Genomic DNA, 15,568 nt, shown 5'->3' with positions numbered 1-15,568 from the left:
CAGGTTCAGCTACTAAAAGCACATCCTGATGATCCATAAGAAGTCTATCGGGATGGAGTAGGATGGAGATGGTCCATGAGGGATGAAAAAAGTTCAGTTTCAACACTCCAATGCTAGGCATTATTTGCTTCAACACATCCTAGCCACCAATTATCATAATATGCAGCCACGACCTTTGATGCCTGCAATGTCGAGTGATTCCCTCAGTGTGCACTTACGCTGGACCGATTTGCACACCTCACTCACCTCTGATAAATGCAGGGCATTTATTAGCCATATTTACTAGCTATGTGGGTCTTTTGAATAGTATGGCAAGTACAGGTTCTGCAATGACATTAATGAAGCTTCCATTAAATTTGATTATAGCATATTTGTAACCTTAATTAATGTTATTACTTACACCTGTGCTTGTTATGCTATTTCATGTCAATTTGGCTGCCTTTAGAAAGTGATATGAAACCATGTGACGCTGCCTTTAAATCAAGATATCTCAGCAACGACTTAAAAACCAAGGACCGAATTTTCTGGAGATGTTCATGACATTATGATCTTAGCAAAAAATTGATCAATTTTGAAATATAGGTTATTTCGTTACTGGATTTTTAATCTTTTAATCAGTTATTACATAGTAATTATTAATATGGGGATGGCATATTATTTGTTCAATCTATAGGGCTGGACAATAGCTTTAAAACAGTATAAGGACCATTTCTGTGCAGCTTATATTATGGTAAATATAGCCAGTCAAAATCATAGCCCCACCCCCCCCAAAAAAAAAAAAAAAGTTAAAACTTTGTTCGCTTAAATCTCCCTCAATATTGATCCAAAACATGGCCCAATTTCAGTTGCGTGAGTTACTCATGTGACCAAATCAGCATGCCAAGTTTTGTTAGAATCTGTGACGATGAGGTCCGAAATTGTGATGATTTGACATGGAATGGCCCTTTTTGAAATCGCAGTTGAATAGGACAAGAGTATAAATAGTCTGAATATAATGAAATAAAACTACAGCTGTAGGCTTGAGTCTTTGAGAAGTCTCATCTTGTTGGAGGCTGTCAGGTGGGAGGCTTTGGCCTCCCATATAGGACTCTGTTTGGGGTGCTACAGGACTCCCCAGAATCTGCTGGTCGGAGGATGACAGCCAGAGGGTGGGCTTGGCTAAGCATGGGGGAGGGCAAAGACTGGTGTTACAAGGAGAGCTGGACTAAGACTTAAAATGGTTTGCTATTTTCATCGCTTTCCTTACCCAAGCTCCTCCAAAATATCTACTTTCTATTCCCTCCCATCTCAAACCCACTACAGAGCTCCTTTACTACCACACATCTGCATGTGCTACTGCTGCACAGAAGTCATAAAGCCAGCACCACCAATTAGCTCAGGCAGCCCTAAGAACCTCAAAAGATAACGAATAAGAAAATGCTAATACATGCTAATAGATCATAATAAATCTGTTGCATACCACTCCCGATCATGGTAGGTTTCTAAAAATTAAGATAACACATAAATATTAAAAAAGCAAAACATTTGATTTGTTCTTCTATCCCAAATTTGTGACAAGGAAGTGCTTCAAAAAGACTGAAGTTACTGCCTAGTATATCTGCTGAAAGTGCATTAAAATACACTCCGGTGGCCACTAGGGGCGCTCTGGTGTCATCTCAGCTCCAACCCGTGATACATAATTTATGTTCCATACGAGGGAGGAGTCCAGCAGGTGTTTATAATATATGTCAAAGCACACTGCTCTTACACTGACACTCCTGCTCAACTGTGCAGTGTAATCAAATCATATGCAATGTCAGCTGCTCCCCCTGCTCATCTGTACCAAATGGGAGGATCTACTCAGCTCTATAGAGCCGACAGAAAAAAAGTATTTAGGAGAAAGCACCGCCACAGTGAGGTAACGCGGGGAGTGACTCGTGGGCAGGGTGAGCACCACTAACTCTCACCGTCAGTCAGCCACGTAAGCATATTCCAAGTGGGAAAAATACCACGTCTGCCCTAATCAAATTTTTCTCAAGAAAATTTCTTGGGTACCTCTCTCCAAATTCAATTTGCCATTTCCGCCCTTACAGAAAATAAAATTTAAGCACTTTTAAGACTTCATTTCATGCCATCATTTCAGTGTAACCAAACGATGTTGAACATCCTTGGAATTGATCGATCCCACCGAGAAGTTCAGTTGGTCCTTATTTACCTCTTCACACCCCATTCAGTTTCACCTGCATCAAAGTCATTGTTGTGACATCACATACCCCCCATACAGACACCTTCAAAACATTAAAGCCTGAATACCTACCCAAAGATGAATATGAGCACACATCTACTTTCTGTACAAAAGGTAAGCATGCATCCACCATACATTTTCTAAAGATATTATGTATAAAACATTGTTCGTTTGTTAAAGTCAAGTAACAAGTAATAAGGGTTGACCCTTCAGCACAGAGGTCAGAGCTGGGGGAGTGCATGGGTGATGAATGGGGAGCAGCCACGCTACCCAAGCAGATTAGCGCTGCATTAGCAAGGTGTCAGGAAGACAAATGAGCTGCCTAAGCTCGCCCTCCCAGCGTCTTGAGGAGTCTTGACAAAACGGAACTTTCTGTGATACAACGAATGAGACGTCGGTCACGTGCGGTACTCGTCCTCGCGAGGTGAAGCTATTCTACAAACCTACCAGAGATCTTGCGGTTCCATTGCCTTGAGTTTCAAAGGATGCATTGTCCAGGCTTGAAACAAACGGCAGCTCTCCCTGGTCTTACAACCAAAACACAAGAGGGTGCTGTTCAACAAAAACTCTCCTCTTTGCACAGCGAGGCTATAATGCACTTTTCAACTTACTGACACACTTGAAATCTAATCAATTGCGAAATGTCATAAACGATCCAGAGAATGATTGTGTGTTCCCATTCCTCCACCGCACACACCGCTGCCCATCTCATACCCTGGGCCCAAGTCCACTCCGATATCTTAAGATTTCTGCAGTAGAGCGCTCATGCTATAAAGGGGAACCCTCTCTGGTCCCCACCTTCATTTCTAACTTCTACATAATAGAGTCCACAACCTGCTACAGAAATAAAATCCTTCTAGCACACTGGAAGGGGGGGGGGGGGGGCTGGAACTGTATTACATGACATTTTCATCACCAAGAGAGTAAAGATGAGAAGAAAAGGAAGGGGAGGGAGAGAGGGAGCGAGGGAGCATGTAGTGAGGAGAGCAGCTGCGGAGATGAAAGCCTGACAGCAGGAGTGTTGGATGGATGCCAACTCAAAATGCTCGACACCCAACCCATACTAGAATCTTCTCCCCTTGCTTCTTTCCTGCTGATATTGTGCCCCCTGCCTCTGTCACCTCTCTCCTTCCCACCAGTCTCTCTGCGGGTGGTGGGGGTCAGGTTAAGCCGAGCCATGCTGTACATAATACCAGCAGGTAGAGTTAATCTCTGTGGCTGTCATCACGCGGTGTGATGGCACCTGCTGTGGAAGTGGCTCCCACGCATTCGTGTCTTCATAGGGGATGAACACAGCATCTTTTTGCCTCAGAGGAGCCGCCACCTTGTACGCATGCCCTGCAAAGTGACACGACGTGACCGCGACCTTACCAGATTTACTAAAACACTTTCATAGTGCATCCTTTATTCAAAGACATACAGTTAACCAATTTGCTAAAAATAGCTTTCCATCAAAAAGGCCAGTGACTGTACATATACTCTTCAGGACCCCATTTTACACAGTTACAAACTATGAAGTGATGATGTCCCTGTTTGGCTCTTTGGGACACCCAACACTGCAGGACCATACTAAAGAGAGCCAGCCTTAAATACACACTCTAACCAAAAGCAACCAAAGAGCCTCGTTTATCCACCACAAAATCATTAGGAGACAATTATTTAAGAGCCACACTGGAGGCACAGGAAGTCTGTGCCAACCTCTAGTGCTCAGTGAATTACTGCCAAGCTGACTCTATAAACTGCGAGGGGGGGGGGGGCATTTTTTATGATTGCTGGATGGTCATCACACAGAAATGCTCATACAAACATGGACAAGCAGGCACACTCACAACACACAAGTATACAGTATTCCCAAAGTTACTAGATCAATGAAAGGACGGGAGGTTCCAGGACATGGGATCACATAAATGACAAGTTTCAGCATTGTTAGGGTGCATCCAAAACTGCATACTTGTTTGCTATGTAGTAGGCCAAATGTAGTATGCAAAGTCAGCAGTATCTCCAAATCCTCGGTGTGGTTATGAAAGTAGGCAAATGGTACCTGGATGACATACAGCATCCTGCAAAATTCCAAAGTGTGCAACTGATGGACGTTATGCTATCCCACAAGGCCACTAAAGTGACAAAGAATGTCACTTGCTTAGAATTTTTGTTAAGATGGCACAGTAAGTCTCTATACACATTTAATTAGAAAACAATGCCCAGTTACCTAAGCTGAATCGAAAGCCAAGTCAAGCTACATCACTGGAAAACATCCAGGTACTATGGAAATATGCAATTTAGGACACACCCTTAGACTGAGAAGAATGACCTGTAACCCTGTTACAACACATTCTGTAATAACGCTGCATCCTGTAATAACGACAGAATGTAACATACTGAATGATGATAATAATGATGATAATTTTAATAATAATAGGGTAATGTTGCAATATAAAATTATTCTATAAATGGTACATTTTGTCAAGTTATTACATAATGCGGCATTATTACATAATGCGTTGTAACAGACCCTCAAGGCTATGAACTGTGACTCCAGTAGACTTTGATAAGCTTGCACCATACAACACCCAGCACACATTAACCCTGGACATGGTGAAGGGCAAACTCACCCTGACGCCCATGAAGCGATCACGAAGCACTATCCAGGACAGCAGGAAAACGAAGGCCTTGTTGCAGCAGAAAAGCGTGGACACGTCGGTGGTGTTGATCTTGCGGAGCGCCTGAAAGTACAGGTAGTTTGTCAGGGTCCACAGCAGGCCGAAGGGGGCCACCTTGGTGAGGAACACCTTCGCTGTCAGACCGTCATCTCCAAAGAACCTGCAGCACTCCCTACAGAGGATCACACACACACACACACACACACACGCGCCAACACACACAGCACACAGAGAACACAGTGTTAATGAACACACACATACAACGCACAGAGAGCACAGCATTAATACACAGAAACATGCATAAGTCCATCTGTTTCACATACACTGTATTAATAAACACAGTAACACAGTAAAAAATAAGCACACACTCACACAAACAGTACTATGTTACTGATACTATGCTACAGATACCATACAGTGGGTGTGTATTCAGGGATGGGGACACAGGGGCATTGTACCCCAGCTCCCCATCACTCACTGATTCAAAACAAATCATTGCCTAGTTATAAGGCTGGCCCCTCTGTATGGATTACCACCCCTCTCATACCCTCCTCCGCACTGGCGTGCACAGATAGAGACGAGGTGGTGCTGAAGCACTTGCCCTTTTGCCCTCAGTCCAAAAAAGTGCCCTTTTGAAAGACGTGATTTTTTTTTTTTTTTAAAGCTGCGCGATTTAAAAAGGTGTGAAAATAATGGCTTGATTTGTGCCCCTTCTTCAAAGACACCCGAACCCTGTCGCTTTTTCACTGTCACCGTGTCACGTGAACACGCTTGCAGTTCATTTGTTGTGAGGCATGTAGCAGCGGCATGACATAGGACTACTTGGAGTAGGCATAGTAGGCTAACTATAGCGACTGGGAGCCACGGCGGACAACACGGCAGCTCTTTCCCTTCCCAACCAGTCAGGTAACCCATGAATCGAGTGAAATTATTCTGTTTGCCCTCTAAGACCAACCTGCAATTGTTTTGTTGTGAAGTAGCCTGTCAGAAACTGCACATGACAAACTTTGCCAGCTTGCCCCCTCCATCCATCCATATGGATAAACAAAAAAATGACACATTTAAAATGTAACCTAAACCATTTAGGCAACCCCACTCTCCATCAATTCCGACCTTTTTGCATACACTATTGAAAATATCACGTTATGCTATAGGCTACATGCCGTTAGGCAGAGGGCTCTTTTGAGCCCATTTTTCGTTACAAATTTTAGGATGATCTCACGGAAATCTGTGAATAAATACAAAGTTTTCAAACTGAAGTCAGTGACGGGAAGACATCACACTTTTTAGAGATGGAACTGCAGAAAAACCTAAAACCTTGACATGATTATGAATAATAGAATTATGGACGTTTCTCCGTTTTTGTGGATTAGCCTTTCCATAACTAACGTCAACTACTGTCCTACTTTGGTAAGATTGAAATTAATGTCTTTGACTGTCTTTAGTAGGTGTGATTTTTGATTTTTAGAGAATGTTTTGAAATAAAAGTCAAATTGCATTTAACCTGTGCGTTTTTTTTATTATAAAAAGAAAAGGTTTTCCACATATGCAAAAAGTGCCCTTTTTTCCCCCTGGAGCACTTGCCCCCCAAAATGTCTGTGCACGCCACTGCTCCTCCGCCTCCCCTGCCATACAGATGTAACAGTACTAGGGTTGAAAAATTCTGGGAATTTTCCATTAATTCCTATGTATTCCTGATAATTCCCATGGAAAGTTTCCAACTTTGAATATTTCCAAAATTCCCCAAGGAATGGAAAGTTTCTGGAAATTTTACCAACCCTACAAAGTACTTTAAATTCTATAGGAGCTCTATGAATTATTGTCTGTTATCCTTGTGGCTGACCACTTGTAGAGTTACTCCATCAATTCCCCCCATAACAGTCCCTATAACTGCCCCTGTAACTTGAGAGCAAAGTGCCCATACTGAGTATCGGGCACAAAGCCCACAACTCTGTTATTACCCAGAGCCCTGGCAAGCTTCCTCCCTCAACGTTGCTGGCCAGCACTCTGACGGCAGGTTGCGTTTTGTCACACCACCATTTCCTACGCTGCCCTAAAAGCTTTCGATTCTCTGCTCTTCCTCCCAGCCACCTTGCATGTAGAAGTGCTCTGACAGTATGCACAGAACCTGGCACTCAGATGTTCTGAACCATCAGTCAGTTGCTGGAATCTACGGCTAGACATGTTACTGAAACTGGCTGGGACAGTGTCGGTCATTTTACAATTAAACACTGAAATTATACTTGCAAGCCCTGACATTTCAGCAGTAAATCTCTCTGAATCTCTCAATATTGTATCTGTCAAAGACATGCAAGAAAGCCAAGAGCAGTGCTTAGGGACCAGAATTTTTTTAAACAAGCAGCTACACAACAGTAACTTAAGGAATATGAGGTCAGGGTTTCCTCTCATTTCATTACAGATTTTGGCTCGCGTCCAGGATCAATAGCAGACAACCAGCTTATCCTGCTTTTCTCTGGGCCCTCATGGGTAATCACAACCCGGGGGTTTCTGATGGCTTAAAGTGTTAGTCTCAGCTGATGAGGATAAGTAGTCCAACAAGCACATCAAGTCGAGAATTGAGTGTCCAATGCCTGAATATTTTCATTCACTCTTTGCAGTCTTTCTTTCCTAAAGATGTGTAAAGAACCCTATCAGAAAATCATAATACACAGGAGTTAAACTAAGGAAAACCTAAGAAAAATGGCTGAGCTCAACCGCACACAGGCCACAAAAACAAAAAAAAAGACTAAAAACAAACGCAGCAAAGGCACACTGGTGGGCCGCCCCTGCAATCCCAGAAGCCACTGCAGGACAACAAACTTGTGTCAGGGTTCGTGCTTTCACATGCTTGTGCTTGTATTCAGAGGCAGAGGTACCCTGCGAGGTGTGGGCACAGTGACAGTGGCCCTGTCGCTCAGTATGCACCATACACAGGGTATTGAGGGGGATGTGTTCTCGTCAGGATTAATACCGAGTATGTTAGTGTGGGGGGAGGCTGAGCGGAATGACAATCCTGTCACATCCCTCGCTACATCTCACAGCGAAAAGACCCACAGAGAGGGTTTCCTCAACAAATGACTGAACATGCATGACTGGAATGGGGATGGAAACGGTATGATTTCATCCATATGATTGACACCTGCTCTTGAACCCTGACCTTTTTCCTTTATAGTACAGAAGCAGAAACGATTTGACTCCAGGTACTTAGTGTAAAGGGGGGAAATCAAGTTACGAAATCTGATGGTGATGCAATAAGAATCAAGACCACTGAACTCTGTAGTCAAAGAAGGATAACCACTGTAAATATGCTGAACTGTGTAGTAACAGGAGCCAATGAGAAATGCTGTTTAAACAAACAATGTGAGCTCTGGCACCCCCTAGAGGTGAATCATGTCCTTACCTGAACCTCTGTTTCGGAGTCTGCCTCTCCGTGCTTTTGCACAGGTGTCCCACGTAGTAGAGGGGGAAGAAGAGGCAGTTCCAGGTGGTGGCGAACCAGGTGAGGGTGAAGGGGGCGTCAAACTGCCTAAAGGTGAGCTTGGCCAGCTGGGTGGAGCCTGCCCATGATGAGCAGACGCACATCACCATGACGACGCCCCACAAGGCCTTGCGCACCTGGGCAGCCGTAACCCTCACGCAGCAGCGGAGCTTCCGCCGACTGCCACCCGTGTCGCCCCCGGCGCCACTTCCCGCTGCCTGGCCATCTGCTGCCCCCGCAGCGTTGTCCCGGGGCCGGTCTTCCCCTGCAGAGAGACGCACAGTGGCGGGAGAAGGAGCAGAGTCATCCGGGGCTGAATTACACAAACACACACACTACAGCACAGACACAAACATACGAAACACAACCCGAAATAACACAGCTACATGAACCCTGATACACAGTCATCAACTTATGCGACACACGTGACAAGGAGAAAAACATTTATAACATACAAAACAAACTGGCGTGCCACAACCAAATACAACCATATGTGCAATATGCCAAAACAGAAATATGCATCTACACAAACATTTCACTCTCACACACACACACACACAATATGAAAATAGTCGCATACAAAAACACCAATGTAATGAAGACATGCATACACTCAGCAGTACTGGAACAGCAACACACAATATATATGAAAAGGTCCAAGCCAAGAAACATACATTTACCCAGTATAAAGCTCTTTAGGATTATGAAAACTACCAAATTCAGCAAAAATCCAGAGAGAGAAAAAGGGTTTTGCATTATCTGATCTAGAAACAAAAGCATCTTCAGACTTTTCTTTCTGTATAGTAAATGCAGGTATAAAGCAGGGCTGCTCTGGTCAGGTCATTTTCACCATACAACCCCAATCCAGATTAATGCTTGGATTTTATGCTATTTACATTCGTATAAATTTATGGGAGCCATACTGTGCATTATAAAACACACATATATTTCCCAGAAAACAGTTCATTTGTAGGACTAAAGAACAATTCACTGTACCTTAACTAACCTGGGAAGCAATAATATATAGTACAATGTTATCCAAGGAAGAGTATTGTGTAACCAAAGGCAGCATTTGAATCGAGTGTGGTTTTGTGCTTAACAGAATGAGATCATTTTAATGTCAGAGCTCTGTCAAACACAGAAGTACACCTGATCTGGATGTCACAAGAACAAAGCACAGGTTATATGGGGTATATAGAGGTAGAACCTCATTATTGCTGAAAATAAAGCTTCCTGCATATCAGCAATGAGTCAAAGGTTAAAACACACTAATTAAACTGTATTAGTCAGTACATAATTGATAACTTTTGCTGTTAAAGATCTCACCAGTTAAGTCTGACCGAAAAATCTCGAGTTCAGCCTTCTTATGCTGAGGGATATTTTTCTCTCTAAAACCTATATTCTCATATTGTAAGAGGATTTCCGAAAGCATGCACTGGATTAGTTGCTGGTGAACCTCAATGCAGTGACAGCACCCCGTTACAATAAACCGTACACTTCTATTCAAGGAAATATACTTCTTGCATTTGCTCGCGCGATGGTTGCGTCAAAAGCATTTTCATTTACTCAGCTTAAAATGACACATTTTTTAACCAGCGCTACTTCGGCTGAACCAGTGGCAGGCTTAAATATGTTGTTTAATTAATGCCGTTAGTTATTGCAGGGATCGGTAAGGAATATTGTGTCTGTAATGTAGTAAATAAATTACATTAACGTATTATACTCTCAGCTCTGTCCTCCTATCAATTTCCAGCTCTTTTGTTTCAAAAACATGGGAGAGGACTGACAAACACTAGATCAGGCTGACTGTAAGGAAAAAATATCGGGATTTAATTATGTGAACTGCAAGCCCAGCTATTCGTTGCTGAATTACGGATGTAACTAGCAGGGTGTAACTAGTCAGCCACTAATGAGACACCAAGCAGTAATTATTCATTCGGATCATCATTAACACCCCATGTGGTCTCATCGTTTGTGTTTCGCGCTTGATCATTATTAATCGAAAATCATTTTAAAGGTTACTTTTCGTCCATTTATGCTGCAGTTTTTCGCCAGTCACTTTATATGGATAGCAAAGCTAAACAAGCACCAGACGGAAAAGTATAACGGCAAGGTCCTGTTCTGATACCACAACCGGCTTATACGTGGGAACGAGAGTTCTGCGCCTGTGAGACCCCAATCTAAGAAAACAAACAAAATTAAAACTTGTATAATTACTATGTAAGTTTAGTGCCATACAGTCTCTGAATTACCGAAGCTTGTCATTATGACTACGGAAAATTCACTTGAGCAATAAGACCCGCTGTCGCATGTCCCAACACTGTAAGACAGCCTTAAATAAATTACAAAAAGCCCTTCTTGTACTCGTACTGTATGTTAACCGCAACACCATATTAAACGAATAACAAATACCGAAGAAATAGCAAAACGTATAACAGCATCACTTATGTAATTCTAGAATGTTCTCACGCATTGACAAACCCATCATGGCATGTAATGGGATAAACAAATCTGAGATGAAGTACACACTGCAGCTTTGACCTATCGTGTGCGAGCTAAACACACCATCTAGACCAGTGGTTTTCAACCTTCTTTCCACCGCGACCCAAATTTTTACCATGCCCTCTCTTTCGCGACCGTATGTCTAGTATATGTTTAAATTAACGCTATGATCAAGCACAAATGCACCCTGCAATTTTCGGTAATCAACACCTATCACGTAAATCTGATTGATTGTGCCACTGAATTTTAAATTAAGCATCTGTGGTTTGCTTTCTTAGATTGTCTGAATGTTCACTCATTTTGCGCTAAGCATTTGCAGACCCTAGATCTGTTTATATATGTTAATTTTAGGACTGGGGCTGGGAAATATGATCGTGGATCACCATTAGAACTTGCAGGTTTTAAAATGCTTACATATTATGTAACTGCCTAGCGACCCTTCCAAAACTTTGCAAATTTGGGTCGCGATCGACTCATGGGTTTAGAATCGCCGCTCTAGACATGGCAAAATCACAAATACAGAAAACAAATGATCTGCCGTTACTTTTACATATATTATTTGAGTTGATCCATCATCAAGCAATATATATGAAGGATGCTTCACTTTGCAAACCGATCACGTGGTCATACCTACGCCGTCAGCATTGGGTAAATCCCGGTGAACTAAGCAAAAACTCTTCATGCAGTGCTTTTAACGTCCCTCCACCCCCCGCCTTAAAAAAATGGTGTGATCCACCAGAAACCGACTGTAATCCTACGGGTAACTTTGCAGATGTTTTTCATGTGGGGTAGGGGAATTCATCCAGTGTTGAACTTTGAGATAAAGTATGTACCCTGCACAAAATTCAGATTCAGTGTGCTTCAGTTTTCCATAACTGCATATCCAGCAATGAGGCATGCTGAGACTGGAGCCTATCCCAGAAAAAAACACAGGGCAGGAGTGTTGCTGGACGGGATGCCAGTCCATTAGAGATAGCGCCATAAGACATTGTAGACTATTTGTTGATACAAATCCACGTGAATCTTAGTTCAGAAATGTGGGAAAATGCATACAACCTGTATGATAATGAGGAAAAATGTAAACTCATAGACACACACATGCACATGCGCATGCGCACACACACACACACACACACACAGCTGCAAGCAAGATTCAAACCCACAATTGTAGACCCAAAGGGTGATTTATACAAAATATAATAGAAATTAACTCGGATTGTTCCCTCGGTCAAGTGTACTGTCATTATCAGATGCTGCTTTGTGGGCTACAGAATTCTTCAGTACCCACCAAAAATATTTTTGTATTCTTTATGAAAAAGCAATAAAACCAGCCACCACTATCCTGTATTCCTAAAAGCAATACTTAACCCCTGACTTTCCTGAAGCTGCACGGAGCCGTAAAGCTTTCCTTCAGATGCGGGACCTGATTGTGTTGTGTAGGCGGGTTTTATATCAATTGGTGTTGCCACAACAAAACGATTAACCGAGAACAGCAGACACATGCATGCGCGCGCTGGTACTATTACGTACATACATCAAAGACGAGCAGGAATCCCATGGAGTGAGAACAACACGACGCTAACTGAAGGTCACCCCAGCAGCACAGTGTGTCCCTCACAGGCCACCGTGGAAAAGCCGTTGCCCTGGCTACTGCTCCACACTGCACCAAGATTAATCTTCCAAACGCAGTGGCGGGCCAGGCCAATCAGTGCTGAGTGGGACAGGGACTGAGCTAAGCACTTTCTGTTCAAAGGAGCTGGACAGGAGCCCTGGGTACTGCCACCAGGACCCTTTGGTGACAAGTGGCATTTTTTCCACCAGTTTATACTCATGCAACATAATTTCAGCAGTAAGACACACCTATCCACAAGTAGGTAATAGTACAGAAATAGAAATCTAGCATTCTTTATAATTAAGGGAAATAAAGGGGAACAACATCTGAAGCAAAATTAAACCAACCGGGAAATTTTGCCCAGGCTGTGTGTCGCCGAGCAGAGCACTACAGGCAGGAAACGGTGAACAGAAACATCTCGAAACACCGATGCACGTGTAACTGAATGACGGTTCAAGGACTGTGGAGGGAGGCATCTTCAGATCTCTTGAGCGGCGTGTGTCCCATTAACAAGCTTGTATCTCAGCATGTCCCTCAGCAGGCATGCATCCCATACACAGGAAGTACTGTTTATCATGGTATAAAAGGTCCTTCAGCTTGAAGATGAATTATGATGGCCTACAAGTGATTGGTGCACTACAATGCTGTTTATACAGCATCACGTACGCACTCCTAATAACTCTGTGGAAACACTTTAATCATCTTCCCAAAGTAGTATCAGGAGAACATTACGAGACTTTTGTCCTCAGTAATCGTTCAGCATCACTACAAAATCATTTTTGTAAAGAATTTTATTATTAATTGATTGTCACATGGGGTATTAATTTCTGCTCAAAACATACATCCATATTGGAACCACCTTGGTCACGGGGTGGGGTGGGGGGAGCTATCCCATGAAGCACAGATCACAAGGCTGGGGTGCATTTAGGACACCCTGGAGCCAATATGCAATCCTCCTTATAATCTGTGTTGCACATTCTTCCTCTGCAAAGGACCTTAATCTCACACCACAGTGTGGCCCAGTTCTCATGTATGCTTCCTTTGTCCTCATATAACCCTGTCAAGCTAATTTAAGGAAACAAAAAGGCTCTTCAAGACCTTCACATGTAAGCAGTAATATGGCAAAGGGAACGTTCCAGTTCCTCCTTAACAGGCACAGAAGCATATATGGGGAGGTACCTCAATGTTGGTCTATAATTGGATGGGTCGGAGAGTTAATGTGTGGAGAATACTCCCGTCATTTAGGAGAATTTTCATGTTTTCATTTCAACATTATACTGGAGAAATGACATAATGTACGGGACGGAGAATCCAAAGCAGCCATTAGTGGCGCTTACTCTCTACCCTGAAGTCTATCACAGCGGGTTCTGTTCCCACTGGCAAACCCAGCACGCTTTCCCCTGCAGCTCCTCACCCACGTGGCCCCCGCCACAACCCACCCCCCACCCGCCCGCACGCCTCCCCCGCTCCTCCCCAACGAGCCTCCGCAGTGCAGCTCTCCCGCGGACCAGCCAGCCAATCCCGTCGATCGGCTGCTTTCTATCTCACAGAGTCCGGCCATGACACGCCGCCTCTTTTCACTCCGTTATTAACAAACAGATCTCTGCAGAGTACAAAAAACTCAACTAAAGCCTCCGGTTCTTTTTCCTCACAAGTGGAGACGCAGTTCTTCCTGCTTGGGGTGGGGACAGGGGTAAAACTGTGTTCATAATTTTGAGAATCGGACACTAGTCTGCAGCTTCTACGATTTGACAGACACCTCCAGGGTAATATATCGGTTCAGGGCTGATGACGAGTCATAAGCCTGCAGAAATTCACTTGTCAGCCCGTTGACTTTCTGTAGCCCCCAGCCAATGCCATTACCTGCAAATGCAACTAAATTGTGAGCAGAATTACATACAGAAGCCTTTTTTTTTTTTTACAGAATGTCAGAAATAATTTTAACAGCAAAAACATATGAAGTCTCACAGGAAGCAGCAAGAGGAATGACGGTAGCTGTGCTTTGGCTCGATTTCACCTTGTTGGTGTGATTCTGGGGAGCGTGGACTCGCAGGTGATCTCATTCCCCACGCCGAATCCACAGCCGGGTCTTTGATTACTGCAACTTTTATAAATAGCTAGAGTAAAAAATCCATATCAGGTGTCTGAAGCATAAAACTGTAAGCCGTCTTGGTGAAAAAAGCTCTTCTAAGCCAGTGTTCCCAAACCTGTCCTCAGGGCCCCCAGACAGTCCACATCCCTAATAAAAACGTGGACTGCCGGAGGGTCCCCAAGGACTGGGTTGGGAGGCACTGTTCTAAGCAACTGGGGAACCATCAAAAGGAGAGTGAGATGGATCTCTGCCCCCAGGTGACCCAAGACTCGAATCAGGCTGAAGCTCATGATTTATACTATTACACTGATAATAATTAGTTACTGGTGATTTTAAAGGCAGAAGGCAGTATGTAGTGGTCCAGTTGATGTCCCACACAGGGTGCGCTTATGTTCCAGGACGGAAGAAGGAATCGACAAATATGCATCAGAAGCAACACGCTGAACGCAAAAGCCGCAAAAATGAGATCCTTGATAGTTTACAGATGGCTTGACATCAATCAGATGGCTAAAGACACTCGCAATGATTGCACACTACAAGGTCACAGTCCTGTCGTGCATGCAGACTTTGTTTACTGCTCTGTCTGCCAAGGAACAGTAAGCTGGGATACAGCCCATCATGGCGGGCTGTCAGTTACAGGGAGGACAGCATGTGCTGACCAGGACATCTGTGATGTCTGAGGACAAGGGAAACACTATAATGACGAAAGAGCATTAAAATGTACGTAGGCTTTCGGGGTGTGACCAAAGTGCCGAATCACTTCATAGCCTTACATACAAGCCCATCCGATATGGCTGGGGAATGATGACCTGCTCGCCCCATCCCCGAACAGAAGGAGGTGCTGAACATCCCAGCTGGCAGAACAGCTGACGGAGAAACAAACAAGTCGCATTGTTCACTAAAACGGCTCCACGTCACAGGCGAGACGAGGACTGCAGCCATGTCTTCTAATGCCCCCCTCTGGAGATTTCAGGTCCAGAGAGTACAAATCCAGACCAAG

The 15,568-nt window shown here is 43.8% G+C and overlaps 1 protein-coding gene across 3 annotated transcripts in view; it reads right to left on the bottom strand.

The window, feature by feature from the left end:
• slc35f3b (solute carrier family 35 member F3b) overlaps positions 1-15,568 on the bottom strand; it is a 61,931-nt gene that overhangs the window by 9,968 nt on the left and 36,395 nt on the right. For all 3 annotated transcript variants that reach the window (XR_002840454.2, XM_023830250.2, XM_023830251.2), the window contains 2 exons: positions 8,285-8,627; positions 4,837-5,056 (listed from right to left, as the gene is read on the bottom strand). Coding sequence is in view for 2 of the 3 variants with exons in the window: in XM_023830250.2 (XP_023686018.1) it covers positions 4,837-5,056; positions 8,285-8,627 (563 nt within the window). In the remaining variant the exon portion in view is untranslated. The remainder of the gene's footprint in view (positions 1-4,836; positions 5,057-8,284; positions 8,628-15,568) is intronic.

The sequence above is a fragment of the Paramormyrops kingsleyae genome, chromosome 3, assembly GCF_048594095.1.
Source record: "Paramormyrops kingsleyae isolate MSU_618 chromosome 3, PKINGS_0.4, whole genome shotgun sequence".
Taxonomy (NCBI): Eukaryota; Metazoa; Chordata; class Actinopteri; order Osteoglossiformes; family Mormyridae; genus Paramormyrops; species Paramormyrops kingsleyae.
Note: the sequence above shows the minus strand (reverse complement) of the source record. Positions and strands in the feature narration are given on the sequence as shown.